Source organism: Poromitra crassiceps (assembly GCF_964638095.1).
Source record: "Poromitra crassiceps genome assembly, chromosome: 15".
Classification (NCBI taxonomy): Eukaryota; Metazoa; Chordata; class Actinopteri; order Beryciformes; family Melamphaidae; genus Poromitra; species Poromitra crassiceps.
In genome coordinates this window covers 15,229,312-15,243,221 of record NC_139634.1, presented here as the reverse complement: position 1 = coordinate 15,243,221, position 13,910 = coordinate 15,229,312, and the positions used below count along the sequence as shown (strand labels likewise).

At 42.8% G+C, this 13,910-nt stretch overlaps 1 protein-coding gene across 2 annotated transcripts in view; it reads left to right on the top strand.

Moving 5' to 3' along the window:
* LOC310790483 (protocadherin alpha-3-like) overlaps positions 1–6,819 on the top strand; it is a gene marked incomplete at its 5' end in the record, with an annotated part of 213,351 nt that extends 206,532 nt beyond the window's left edge. For both annotated transcript variants that reach the window (XM_083652187.1, XM_083652186.1), the window contains one exon: positions 3,608–6,819. In XM_083652187.1, coding sequence (XP_083508313.1) covers positions 3,608–3,915 — 308 coding nt within the window. In that variant the 3' untranslated portion in view covers positions 3,916–6,819. The remainder of the gene's footprint in view (positions 1–3,607) is intronic.
* Positions 6,820–13,910: the final 7,091 nt, after the last annotated feature.

Below are 13,910 nucleotides of genomic sequence, written 5' to 3'. Positions count from 1 at the left end.
GTGTAAATGCAATGTGTCCTCTCAAACCACATACAACAACAGTCGCCACTGCCACTCTACCCTATGGAGCTTGCCTGAACAGATCGCAATGGGATCTCAATGTGGACACTGGAGACACATATTAATACCAGGTGTAAATGCAATCGGGTTAATGTGGTCAAGCACTATCCGATTACAATCTGATCACAGAAAACACATTAGTGCCAGGTGTAAATGGCCTCTAAGTTTGCATCGGGGGCACTGGTGTCTCATCAAATTCCTTCATTGTTTTACATAGGCAATTTCTTAAAGGCAAGAAAGGGGACACTTTAGAGCAAACCACGGCCAGCAGTCCATGATTACTCTCTATTTTTGTCTTGCTTTTGAGAGTGTAGAATCAGGGTCATATTACTGCTGGGGGAGTCGGATGAGGACTTCTTAACTGGGGGAAGTCTCACCCATTGTAAAATAATCTTTCTGTGTGTCTAGATGTGGAGAAAGCAACAACTGGATCTGCCCTCCCTCCCTGTCCTCATCTTCTCTGTCTCGGTGTCAAACTCAGTCTAGTCTGCAACTCTTGCAGCTGTGTTGTTGCAATCTGTGAAAGAAAGCAGTTATGGCAATTATGATGTTGTGATGTGGAAGACTTCAAATGCGTGGCCCATTTAGTTCTTGTATAGTGGCCTGAGGGTCTCGTTTTTCAATACATCAGAGGGAATAAAACATATCATCTGTGCTAGAGCCAGTGTGTTTCTATACACACAGTGGGTGAGATTGCTTCCACTGGTGATGTTGTGGTTCAGAATACGGCACTGTGACTGACTGGGCCTGGGCAGCTTCCCTGCAGACAGAGGGGCGGGTGCCTCTGCAGCAGTGTGTACTGATTAGGATTGTATGCCAAGCAGGAGACGTTAGGCTTGCCACAGATTTACTCCCAGAATCTCCCACTGTGAGCAGGTCTCACTGAGAGGTGGGGATTGGGAAGGTGAAATAGAGTACTGCAGGGATGACGTATTTTTGTAGACCTACCCAGAAATCGCCGCCATGCTGGTTCGTAAGGGGAAAAGTGAATGGGATTTATGCATGAAATAAGGTCTGTGGTTAACACAATAGTAATCATAATCTTCACAAATGAGGACCACTTTTATGACTTTTGAAGCGTTGCGTGAAAATCATGTTTAAAAAAAACATACTCACGCTTCAAAAGTCATAAAAGTGGTCCTCCTTTGTGAAGATTATCCTGCTGAACACACATTTCCACTCCCATAAGCTTGTGTTATACACAGACCTTATTTCATGCATTTACCTGAAATCCCCATAGTAAAATCCCATTCACTTTTCCCCTTATGAACCAGCAGCATGGCGGCAATTTGAGAATAAGAGAGGAGTATATAATATGAGAGAAAATGTATTATAAATGCTGTCATATCTCACAAATTGATATTTATTTGTTAGTAACAAACACAATGTAGCATTTTAATACACTGACACACACACGCACAATGTTGAATTTATGTGTATCAGAGTCAGAGATTATGTGTACGAATGCCTCAGCCATTCAATCACTATCTGCAGTACCACCCAAGTCGTCATGATCTGTATCTGAATTTCAGCTGACTGATTGAACTACTGCTGCCCCTCTGCAAAGAGACAGACCTTGCCTTAATAGTCCCTACTACACTACATTCATATTTTTACAATTACAGTTGTGGGTCCAACTTTCCCTTTCTCTACAGAATGTAGGCCACTATATTTGGGATGACAGGCCATTTTGAGTATGAGGAAAATTGAAACTGAAAGTAGACAGAATATGCAGAGCTGGTCGGGTAAAAGAGGTGTGAGACAGTGTGGGAACATGGTCTTCTTTACCAGCTGCCCTGGAAAGAACTCCGAAAAAGGAGAGGAATAAAAGCAATATGCGAGGAAAGTGTTGCAACTAGGTCATCATGTGTTTCGTTTTGTTACTAGACACTGGCACAAGCACACACACACACACAAGTGTGTAAAGTTCTGAACACTACCCTAAATGTAGTCAGGTCTGCCATTAACTGAACTAACTTTCCAGCGTCATCTTTAATCTTGAATAAGGAGTTATTTATTCACATACTCCAATATAGGTGTTATTTACTTGTGTGGAAGAGATGTCTGTCTGCTTCAGCAGCTTGATGGCTTGCCAGGCGCTGTGACAGTTGTTATTCTGCTGCAGTCAGTCAGCCAGGGGCTCTAGAGACTAAAAGGTGAATGCAGACTGTGCTATTGTATCCGTCCCATACCAATTTTTCACGCCTAGGAAAATCTGTCATCATGCACAATAGTTGGCAGTCTTTGTTCGTTCAGTATGACAAGGTCAAGGATAGCTAAGAGCCGCTCCGCCAAAGTTCTGTTAGTGTCAGAAATGTGGGCTGACATCAAGTGAATGCAATAGATGATCATAATCACACAGTCTGCAAACAGCTTCAGGGAGAACTAGAGTGACTGGTGGCAATGATGAAAGGCTCACATGTCTGTTAATTAACGAGATGTTATTAACCTGTGCAGCTGGAGGATTCAAGATTAATTTAATAGCCATAGTGAGTAAAAATGTTACAAAACGAGGAATTTGTCTTTGTGCCAGTATGCAGCGCAGCGATCAGCAATAGCAAAAACAAATAACAATGGGCCACCCAGACACCTTATGAGAGAGTTGGCTGGCTTAAAACAACAACAGCAACAACAAAACATTATACAGATGTTATTGGTTGAATCTGGCCACCTTGCTGCGGCAGTACTGCAGTAATCTGGTGGCAGCAACGAGGGGAAAGGCCCCCACTTTGACCACTGTGGCAGCAGTACCTTGGAAACCCAGCAGTAAGCTGGCCAAACGAAATGAGTAACATTTGTAGCAACACAGTTGAGCAAACACACAAAGAGCACAGTGTGTCATCACATTGTGCTGCTATGATCTGGCACATGCCCGTGATGTAAGTTGAATTTGGGCTTCCTTCCAAAGCATGGATGTAGTTGTGTGTGAGCAGTCTATTTAAATTCCATTAAACTAGCACAGCTTTCCTCCCTGACCTTCCCCAGCCTCCAGCATCATGATGGAGGGTTTGATGTCTTATCCGACAAGTGGTCCAGGACGTTAGCCGCGGCCAGGAGGGAGTCTTTGATTTGTTGCAGCTTAACAGCCTCCTCTTTGAAACCTCCCACTAGGTTTCACCACCTCCCCTCCTCTGTAGAATGTCATGGCTGTTCCACACTTAATGCCTGCGATTAGTGACTGTAAGGACATCACAATGGCCGCTGTGGAGATCAGTGAACTCTTGCTGCAGTCAGAATTTTCACACACAGAACTGTCAGCATTGAACAATATGTGGTTACAGCCTGAGACCTCTAGCTCTTTAAATCTCTATTTAGTGCGTGTGGAAGTATAACCAACATGAGCACATTTGACCATGACTATGACCACAGACCAAGACAAGTATGGTACAGTGATATCTTCTAATGAGTTCATCATTACATAATAGCCATATATGTTTGATGAAAATGAAAAGTTGGTAAATAATAACCCATCATCTCTCTCTCTCTCTCTCTCTCTCTCTCTCTCTCTCTCTCTCTCTCTCTCTCTCTCTCTCTCTGTTACTTGCAGATGGTGCAGATGGAGAGGTGTCCCCCCCAATGGGAGCCGGCGTGGACAGCAACAGCTGGCACTTCCGCTACGGGCCACCAGGAGCGCCTGGCGCCCCCCCACAACATCTGAAACCTGGCGAGGTTCCCCCGGAGGCCTTCATCATCCCCGGCTCCCCCGCCATCATCTCCATTAGACAGAACCAGGGAGACGACGACAAGAGCGACTTCATCAGCTTTGGAAAGAAAGAGGAGGCCAAGAAGAAGAAGAAGAAGAAGAAGGAAAAGAAAGATAAGAAGGATAAGGGCAAAGATGACGGGGATGAGTAGAGGAGGAGGAGGAGAAGGAATAGAGAAGGAAAGGGCGTTGTTAAAACAGAGGTACCAACCAAAGTCCACCGGGCAAAAAGAAAATATGACAAATATAGATTTCCCAGCTCCACGTTATCACATATTTTCACTCTTAATATTCTAAAGCTCTCTCTGTTGTGAACCTGGCCTTATCAAGATGTATTTCACCTCGAATCTCTTGCTGAGATCAATTACTAATCTTGCCTTGATGATGATAAAATGATTGGTTTTCCTCCATGCCCCCTTGTGCCTATGCACCCTGAGCCAAATCATGTCTCCAAAGGACCCTGCTTGCGTTGCTCATCTGTTTTCTCACCCTTTCACCCCCCGGGCACGTTGGCACCTCTGTCTTACCCCTCCCCAACCGCAACGTGTAAACCATTCTCTCTGAGAGAAGACTTTGTACTACAACAACAACAACAACAACAACATGCCCTGTGCCAGCTGACCACAACGAGAAAAAGGGACATGTCAAGAAAAAAGAAAGTGACCAGAAGAAACACAAAGATTGAATGACATGTTATGTGATATGCAGCTGGACACACACACAACTTGTAAATAGCACAGGAGAGTCACTGAAACTAAGGCTAATACGACACTGCTGCAGATTCCTCTGTGTTTACCAACAGTGTTCCCTGAGATTGCAATGAAAACCCATGCACGCGCACACACACACACACACACACACATACTCTCTCACACACACACACACACACACGCACACGCACACACACACACTCACACTCAAATATGCAAACACAGATACACACACGTATCATGATGAAGTGGACACTGAAAACACTGAAGTCCTAGAGATAAAAAGGAGATAAAATCAACCAAACATCTGCAATGAGATGTGCTTATAAATAGACTCTGCACGCTTTTTGCCCTGCAGTCTCCTTTGCGGTGTAAATGTGTACATCACCTCTCAGGATGGAAGCAGCATCCTCTGCAGTCACTCCTTGTCTGCTCACTGCATCTTCAAAAGGACACAGAGAGTTACCTCTCTAGCAAGAACCCCGCCTGCTTAATGCAGAGAGCAACAGAAAGGTGGAGAGATGAGAAGATACCTGAAATTCTTCTCTGAGGACCACGGAGAGGAGAGTCCTGTGACTCGGCCTTCAGTCTCTGGACTCTGATGGAACCTTGTAGAACACCAGGAGGGTCTCAAGCTTTTGATAATACCTGCTCTCCTCCGCCTTCCACTCAGCAAAGGCCTGACGCTTTCTGCTCTGAATGTTTGGTAGCAACCAGTCCTTACCTGATACCCTGATCTTACCACTGCTCACCTCGCCGTACTTAGCCTATAAGCTACCACAAGCTACCTACCCTCTCCTCCCCATGACCCAACTGCCCTTCCCCCACCTTCTCCCAGCCCGCTGCCTCTTCATGTGACGAAATGTGTGAACTCTATATCTTTTAATTGTTCTCTGAGGAGACAATACCTATACTTTCTTATGCTTGTCATACCCCCCCCCCCCCTTACCCTTAATCACTATCCTATTCTGGCCATTGGCATAGACTACCCCGCTCTGATCCCCTGCTCAGGAACAGTCCTGGGAATGGCCTACTCTGAACATTGTGGTGTGCTGGCAACAGCATGGAGTAATGTGGACAAGGCCTGGGGAAGCCCAGTCGGAGCTCTGTGCCGTGAACTCTTGTCAGACGTCTCTCTAAGTGCAAAACGGTTCAGTGCTTTTAACTTGTGAATACTACAGTACGCTGTTCATTTCCTGTTTGTAGTCACTGATGAGAGGGGACCAGGTGGGATGGGGCAGAAGACAGGGGCGGAGGTCTGGCCCGAAGTGAGGAGACAGGGCCGTGGGCTGGCCCTTCGCTTTCATGTACCAGAGGATAAAGTGATTCTTCTCCAAATTGATTGTTTAGGATTGTTGAGTCACATATTGGCTTTTATGTACGCTGTAAATGTAGCGTAGGCTTTTTCATAGATTGTCTCTACGTTAGTAAATGAAACTGCAAAAATAAGAATAATATGGGCATCTAGGGGTTCCCATCCCACAGCTCTATCCCACCAATCCTCTCTCAGGAGGTTTTGTAAGGGGGCGGAGACATGCCTCAGACCTGCTTCTATTGGTTCCCCTCCCTGCCTGTAACTTGTTGCCACGCCCCCAAAGTTTTGCGGCTCAATATGATGTCACTCCCCTAAGTGGCTGCTGCATGTACTGCTCAAAGGAAACACATACTATATAGAGAAATATATATATAAATAGATAGATGGCTATGATTTTATTATTTTTTATCGTCATTTTACTTCATGACTCGCACAGGAGATATTTGTATGTACTTTTGTCTCTGCCAAGCGTCCTCTACACTACTCCCTTCACACTCCACAGATGGTGGTGTTGTATGGCATCAACTAAACCTCTTTAGATATTTGTATGCTATAGTGTGATACCCTTGAACGCAATGTTTTTTTTCTTTTACCAAATATGATTTCTGTTTTTGAGAACAAGCAAAGAAAAAAGATCATTCTGTGTCTGGCTTTGACATGACGGTCTAACTAACACTCACTGTAATATTGTAGCTGAAATATGTATGATCCTATGATGAGCTATCTCTTCCCTTTCACTCTACTTTCAACAAAAAAAATAAAAATGACTGAAAAAATATTCCAATGTAAAAAATGTATATGTAGTGTATGCTTGTGTTTAGTGAGCGTTCATGCTGTCATTCTTTCCCTATGTATGGTGGTGAACTATGGTGGCAATGTGCCATCCTAACTGGATCCGCACAGATCTGTTGTCAAACCCTTTTTGTACACCCACTCATCAACTGTAATGGTGAAGTAGTGAATTTCATTTATTTTCTTGCTTTATTTTACTTTTATTGTACCTAAATGGATACAGTGGTAATGTGTTTTGTTTATAAATCACTAATAAAGTTTTCTTTCTTAAAAATGAGATTGGGTCCGTTGTCTTAGGAGTATTTCTTTTTAGAGGGGAGGGGTTAAAATATGTAAAAATGTGTAGATACATTTGTCACGCCTGAATAATACAGTCTGATTTCCAATATTATATTCTCTGTCTCTCCCTGTCTCCAATATTTTTACTACAAAAATATGTTCAGTCAAAATGATACACATACACATATGTTTCCTGGAGAAAACAGCGTATTAGAGAACATTACAGAATATTATTAAAGGTGGTTAATAGCTTTGTTTGGGCATTAAATGGTAACCTTTAAGATAAGAGCATGCAATTCACCTGTATTATTGACACACTGTGCAATGAATGTGATTTTATTTTTTTAAATGACAGATTAATGGAATTGAAGCCTAGAGTTCTGCTCACGAAGAAGGGTTTTTGTTCCAGAGAGACACACAAAGGCTGATGACGAAGACAGTCTATACAAAGAGAATTAATCTCTCAAGTTGGATGGAGAGAGAGCACATCTTGTGGCATCAGTGAGAGGAGGACAGACAGACCATCTACAGGCTTTAGGCTCTCAGTCTTATATCATCCCTCTCCCTCTCTCTGCACTGACGAGTGGTCACAAATAAGTCCCTACAGAGATGAGAGAGACAGGCTGAGTGACCTGCCTCACATTAGTCTCTGGCTTCTCCTTAGCGGGCCACAGATGGTCCAAACAGTCCCTAGTGAAATGAAGCTTTCAGACCCAACCTAAACTTAATTTCAGAGAGTGGCTAAGTAGATTGATTCAGTCCCAGTGGGTAAGTTCTTTTTCGGGGGGGGGGGGGATGTCACATAGGAGACACATCGATCATAGTGGCCTTGATAAAATGCAACATCATCGTTCCCCAATACTTTTGATGCAGTCAGTACATAAACTAGCTTGTATAAATTCTGAAAGATCACCCATCTTATACAATTCTATAGATCTAAAGTGTGGACTTATAATCTCCATGATAAAATTTCACATAATGCATGAAAGACAACATTTTAGTTAAATAGTGAGCTCATAAATAAATAAATATATACAGATAGATAGATAGATAGATAGATAGATAGATAGATAGATAGATAGTAGGGCTGTGGCGATTCACTTATCTCCCGATTCGATACTATCACGATTCTTGGGTGCCGATTCGATTTATATTGCGATTCTTAAGTATTGCGATTCTACGATTATTGCGATTCGATATTACGATTTATTGCGATTTTTGTTTATTTTTTTCTTTTATTTTTTCAGTTTGTTTGCTTTTTTACACTAGATTAGAACATGGGAAAAGTTGAATCATACACTAGAGACTGTATATTATATATCATGAGTAGGGCTGGGCGATATAGTTAAAAACAGGGGCGGACTAGGATCATAATTCAGGCCGGGCATTAGATACCAAGCAGGCCAGGCCGATATGGGCCAACGCGCGTGAAATTTGGGCCGTTTGAAGCCAGATTTGGGCCGTTTGAAGTCCAATTTTACAATGAGATGCACCCACTTTAACCCTGAAGTGTAATTATTACTTCAGACTAACTAATAAAGTAATAAAACCACTAGTAAACCAGTAGGCGGCGCCTGGCCTGCTGTTCAGTGAGTGGCCTGACTGCAAGCACCCAACATTTTTTTTTTTTTTTTTTTTTAATTTGCGATTATCGATTCTGGAATAAAAGATCGATCCAAAAAATCGTGACATTAAAAATCGCGATACTTAGGTGAATCGATTTTTTCCCCCACCCCTAATAGATAGACAGACAGACAGACAGACACACATACACCTTCCGAAAGGTAATTTAGAAATCCTGGAATTTTCAAATGGCCAAGTGTTCAATAGATTTATATCAAGCAGTATAATTCCTTTTCTTGTATATTTTCTCTGATACTTCTCACTCTCGGTCCTTTCTAAAAGATAATTTAAGTCTCTCTCTTTGAGTTTCATCTTGCAGCATGGAGAGGGAAAACAGCAGTGAGGAGAGTTCAAGAGTTCATATGGTAATTCTGTTGCAAACATTCTCTCTCTCTCTCTCTCTCTCTCTCTTTCTCTCTCTCAATCTCTCTGAGAGAGAAGACAGTTTCTATGGATACAACTAGTAGGGGAAAGGTATCTATGGCAACAGCCTTATATACTCAGTGAACAGTGGAAGGTAGAAACAGTGGGATGCAGGGGACAGGGTGGTGTGTGTCATAGACAGCACTTGAGATTTGACAGTCTTTCCTCACTGACATTTTTGCTATCATTAGTAACAGCAACTCCATGCAAGAACAACACCCTGTCCGTTTAACATAAACCACTAACACCGACACATTTAAAACATCCATTTGCCTAGGAACAGCTCCATAATCCCAAGAGCATTGTCAAAATGGGCTCTGGCCTTTCTGCATTCTGTCTCATTTCAGCTCCCTCAGTAATACAAACAATTAAACAAAATAAGCAACCGGCTCATAAAGCAGAAAAATAGCCTGCAGTGTTTGGTCTGTGCAGTAGTGAATTTCCATCTAATGAATATGGATATGTATTATGGCAGAGCTAATGCACCCAGAGCCCTACAAGCAGAGCAGTGGGCCTCTGCACTCACTCTCTCCATAAGCTGGATTCTAGTCCACAGAGACAAATGCAAACCAATTTAGACTTACACAACACAACCACTCAGTGCACTGTGGTGTGCACTGCATGCAAGTGAGGAAGGTCAACTACGGCAAACCAAAGTAAGAGAAGCTTGCCATTCTGATTGGAAGGGATTGTGAACATAGACAGCTCCTGCCTAACACAGGATCAACAGAATTGCTAACATGAAGCACTGGAGAAGAGGAATGTAAAAGAGGAAGAAGAAGAAGAAGAAGAAGAAGAAGAAGAAGAAGAAGAAGAAGAAGAAGAAGTAGTAGTTATAAGGATCTTTGAAAAGATAATTGATCAAACATTATTATAGTTGACTGTATGCAGAATCAGTGTGCAAGATTATATAGGGGGTGTGTGTGTGTGTGTGTGTGTGTGTGTGTGTGTGTGTGTGTGTGTGTGTGTGTGTGTGTGTGTGTGTGTGTGCTGCAGTGACTCAGCAAAACTAACATCTTGCTGAGGAAGGCAAACAGGGTGACTTGGAAACAGAGAGGGTGAAGATGCATAATAAATCCATCCTGTGGCCATAACAGCACTTGACTTCACAATAGAGTGCAGGGGAGCTAATGGAATAGGGAGATACAGTGGGGCAAGACAGGTTGAAATAAAGTGACAGTACATTTGTGACAGGCTGCCATTAATGCAAATCTTAATTAAACTCCCTGGTTAAATGTAAGTAACAGACAAGGTCATGAGAGACACTCTAGCGTGACTAAACAGCTGAACGCTAATTTTTCCCTCTTTATCCATCTCAGGAGTCCAAGAGAGGGTTGTGTAAGTGTCCTTGAATGGAGCAGGGGGATGTTGTAGCAATGACCAGACACCATGCACACTAATATAAAGCAAATCCATATAAAAAGTGAAAGTTAATGAGTTTGTCACCTTAGTTGTGTTTTCTTTATGTCATTTCTATGTCGGATTTTGTCATTTTGGTTGGGCTTGCATTTAATTGTGTGAATTTGGGCAGCGATCCAGACCATTTCATTTCTGCACTGCCACCGTGGACAATTTCATCTGATGCCACATGTCCAAAAGTAATAAAGGAGGAAAATGGAGGAGGAACACAATGTATCCGAACCCACATTTCTAGCTCAGGTTTCTAGCCCTCAGAGCCCAAGGAGATTCTACAGAGAAAAGATGGACCTAATAAAACGCACAGGTGCTGCTTGCCATTGAGGCTGATTTGTCACAAATGGGAGGTAGCCACCAGATACAATGACATACCACAGCCAAGAGATCTCACAGATAATTAAAAGCTGACAAAAGTGTATAGGTCCCGAAACATTCAACCTATAGGGGAGCAAACACAACACAATTCTTACATCCATCACACACACACACACACACACACACACACACACTCACTTTCTTTTCTTTCTGGATTTGATCTTTCAGATTTTCAATGAAGCACACAAAGCTTTAGGTCAATTTTTCTTCTCTAAGTTTGTTTCCTTCACTTTCAACATCCCATGATGCTTTGTTTTTGTACAGCAAAGGACATGTAAATAAGTATTAAATTAAAATGCTGTATTTACGTTTTGTCTCTCTCCCAGATTGCATTGCGGCTTACATCATGAGCCTGTATGACATTATACAGCCGAATGCTGTTCAGATTTGGGTGTAAATTTTCATCTACGTTTAACAGAAATTGGGCATGGCTACAAAGCTGAGACTCTTGTGAATCTAAAGAGCCCAATTGGATTAATGTGGGATGAAATAATAATGGCCTCATAGTAACCGTTTCGATGTGATGACAGCGGGTTTGTGTGTGTGTGTGTGTGTGTGTTTTACTTGACCTTATAGGAAATGACCATGGAGTTGCCAAGCAAGAGATAAAGAGGAAGGCCAAAGAGGAGGTTTATGGATGTGGTGAGGGAGGACATGCAGGTGGTTGGCCCCACAGAGGAAGATGCAGAGGACAGGAAGAGATGGAAACAGATGATCCGCTGTGGCGACCCCTAACGGGAGCAGCCGAAAGAAGAAGAAGAAGACTGTATGAAATGGCCTACTGTGAGCTCTAGGATAATCATAGACGTCTGAAACTCTCTAAGCTAGACCCAGAATGTATAGTCACCTATAGACCATTCGAAAAATGTATGTATGTATGTAACCCTAACCCTTATAAAAATCGCACAAATCTCCAATTTCTAAGTTATTGATACTGAAGTTTATCTTTCTCTTTCTTTCTTTCTCATCATGGTCATGATGAATGGTCATGTCATATTAAGATTTTGTGACTGATGACATCAATGATGATGTCATAGACATTGTGACATCAGTGGGACAAAAATTGAAACAGAGCCCACTTACTCAATTTTATAGGGCGGCGATAAGAATATCTGCTTGGTATATCACTTTTTGGTTTAACTGTTCTGGTCATTATGATTGTTCATTCTGAACCATTATTATTAAATAGACCACCCAACCATCGACCTATATCTCAATGCACCCAACTCATCGGGGAGCTTATGAAGGTAAGATTGTGTAGGCTACCTAATTGAATTGAGGTTTTTCAAAGTGAAAGAGGTTAAACTCAATGTTACTTACTAGCTAGTAATTCATTCCAAGTATTATTGTTGTAAATTAAAATATCCACAAGTTTTAGGCTAATGTACAGTAGCTATGAATGCTATCCAATGTGTTTTAGTTAGGGGAGGGGGGTGGGGGGGCTATCGAACACTTTTGCAATGCACAACATCGCATGTCAAATTCTCATTAGGGGCAGTCCCTGATCCTAGAATCGCCCAGCAGGCCAGCACTGTGCTGGGAGGCGAAGTCACCGAGAAGAGCCTGGTGACGCGAGGTTACTGCAGACAGCCAGCCAGCACACAGGCACCGCCCAGTTCTAAGAGAGGGAGAGAGATAGATGGGGATAATTAACATAGAGTCCAAACATATATTTGCCCCAAAACCTCGGAATGAATTGCGTGGAGAATGTAAAAGCCCCATATATAGCGTCATCTTTAGCCAGTGTATAGCTGAGTATTCTCGCTTGCAGACTCCCTCCCTGCACCTGAGCACTAGTAGGCAGAATGAAACGCTGGACTTCATGTCCCATGATGCAGCGGGCTCACGAGCGTTTCCCGTTGACAAGGACATGCTTTCTAAACAACAGTCTGTGACTCCTCCGTGCTTTTAACATTTGATTTTCTAAAACTCTGTGAACAGTCGTCTTAATAGCAGCCTACACACCCGTATTGTCCGAAGATACTAACGTTACATGGCAGTTTTGTGTCTTATTCTCCATTCACCCCTGTGCTGGTCGTGCTTGCTGGAGTGCTGGACAAAAGGCGCCATCTTTTGGTTAAAGCAGCACAATGCATATTGTAGCAGCACAACAGAAGAAAAAGTTAGACAAGACAGACAGGTAAGATGTAATATGTACAGTCTATGGGTGTAATCAATATAGAGCTTATAAATTCTCCAAGTAGCCTACTGATGCAAGTTCGGTTGCCATTCAAAACAAGTGGTCCTCCATACAGCGAAGTTAAGCCAGGTTAGAAGATGCAGACCTAGCTTGCAGTAACCAAAGTGGGAACTGAGCTAATAGCTTTTTGATTAGCCTAACTTAGCTGGCTAACTTGCTTAGACCCTCAGAGATACACAATCTGGTCATATCTGGTTTGCCTATTCATTCCAATAAGAATCAAAATCACTTCACAGAGAGTGGTTCTCAAACTTTTGACATGGTCCAACATGTTCTAATTTCCAGGGACCCCCATTTGATAAGATTGTGTCCCAGGATCTCCCATCTGATAGATCTTTGCTTTTAGATGTATTACAGAAGTTGTATAAACCCATGACCAATTAGTCATACGTCCTGTCATTATTTTACTTATGGATGGAATAATAGTGAAAGTTATAGTGAAAATAAAGTATTCCCCTTTTTGCTGGGAACCCCCTGAACGACCCCTGGGTGACCCCGGACCCGACTTTGAGAACCAGTTCACCAGAAAGGGGTTAGAATCACATTCGCCAACTGCAATACTTTACAGGTGTCATTTGGGGGCACTGGTGCAGACTGCAGACATGTCAACAGTTTACATTGCAACACATGCAGTGGGTCTACACCGCTTAGGGTCACAGCACCTCGTATAAGAGTACAATACAATGCACATTAGACAAGGTAGGTTGTAGCCTACATATCAGTTCACAAATATTAACCACTATGTCTGTTCAGAAAGGAAGAGGAGGGGACGGCTGCAAAACACCTGGCGCCAGGACCTTGGAGCAGACACCAAAAAGATGGGCTATACCTGGAGCCAGCTGAAACGGAAAGCTCAGCACAGAAATGGCTGGAAAGCCCTTGTCAGCAGCCTGTGCCCAGGGAGGGGTATTAGGGCCTATAGTTACCGGTATGTGTGTCCACATCATGAAACATTGTATGGCTGGAGATGATGGTGCACGATGTGTGTCTAGCAGCGCTTCGGGCCACTGGTTA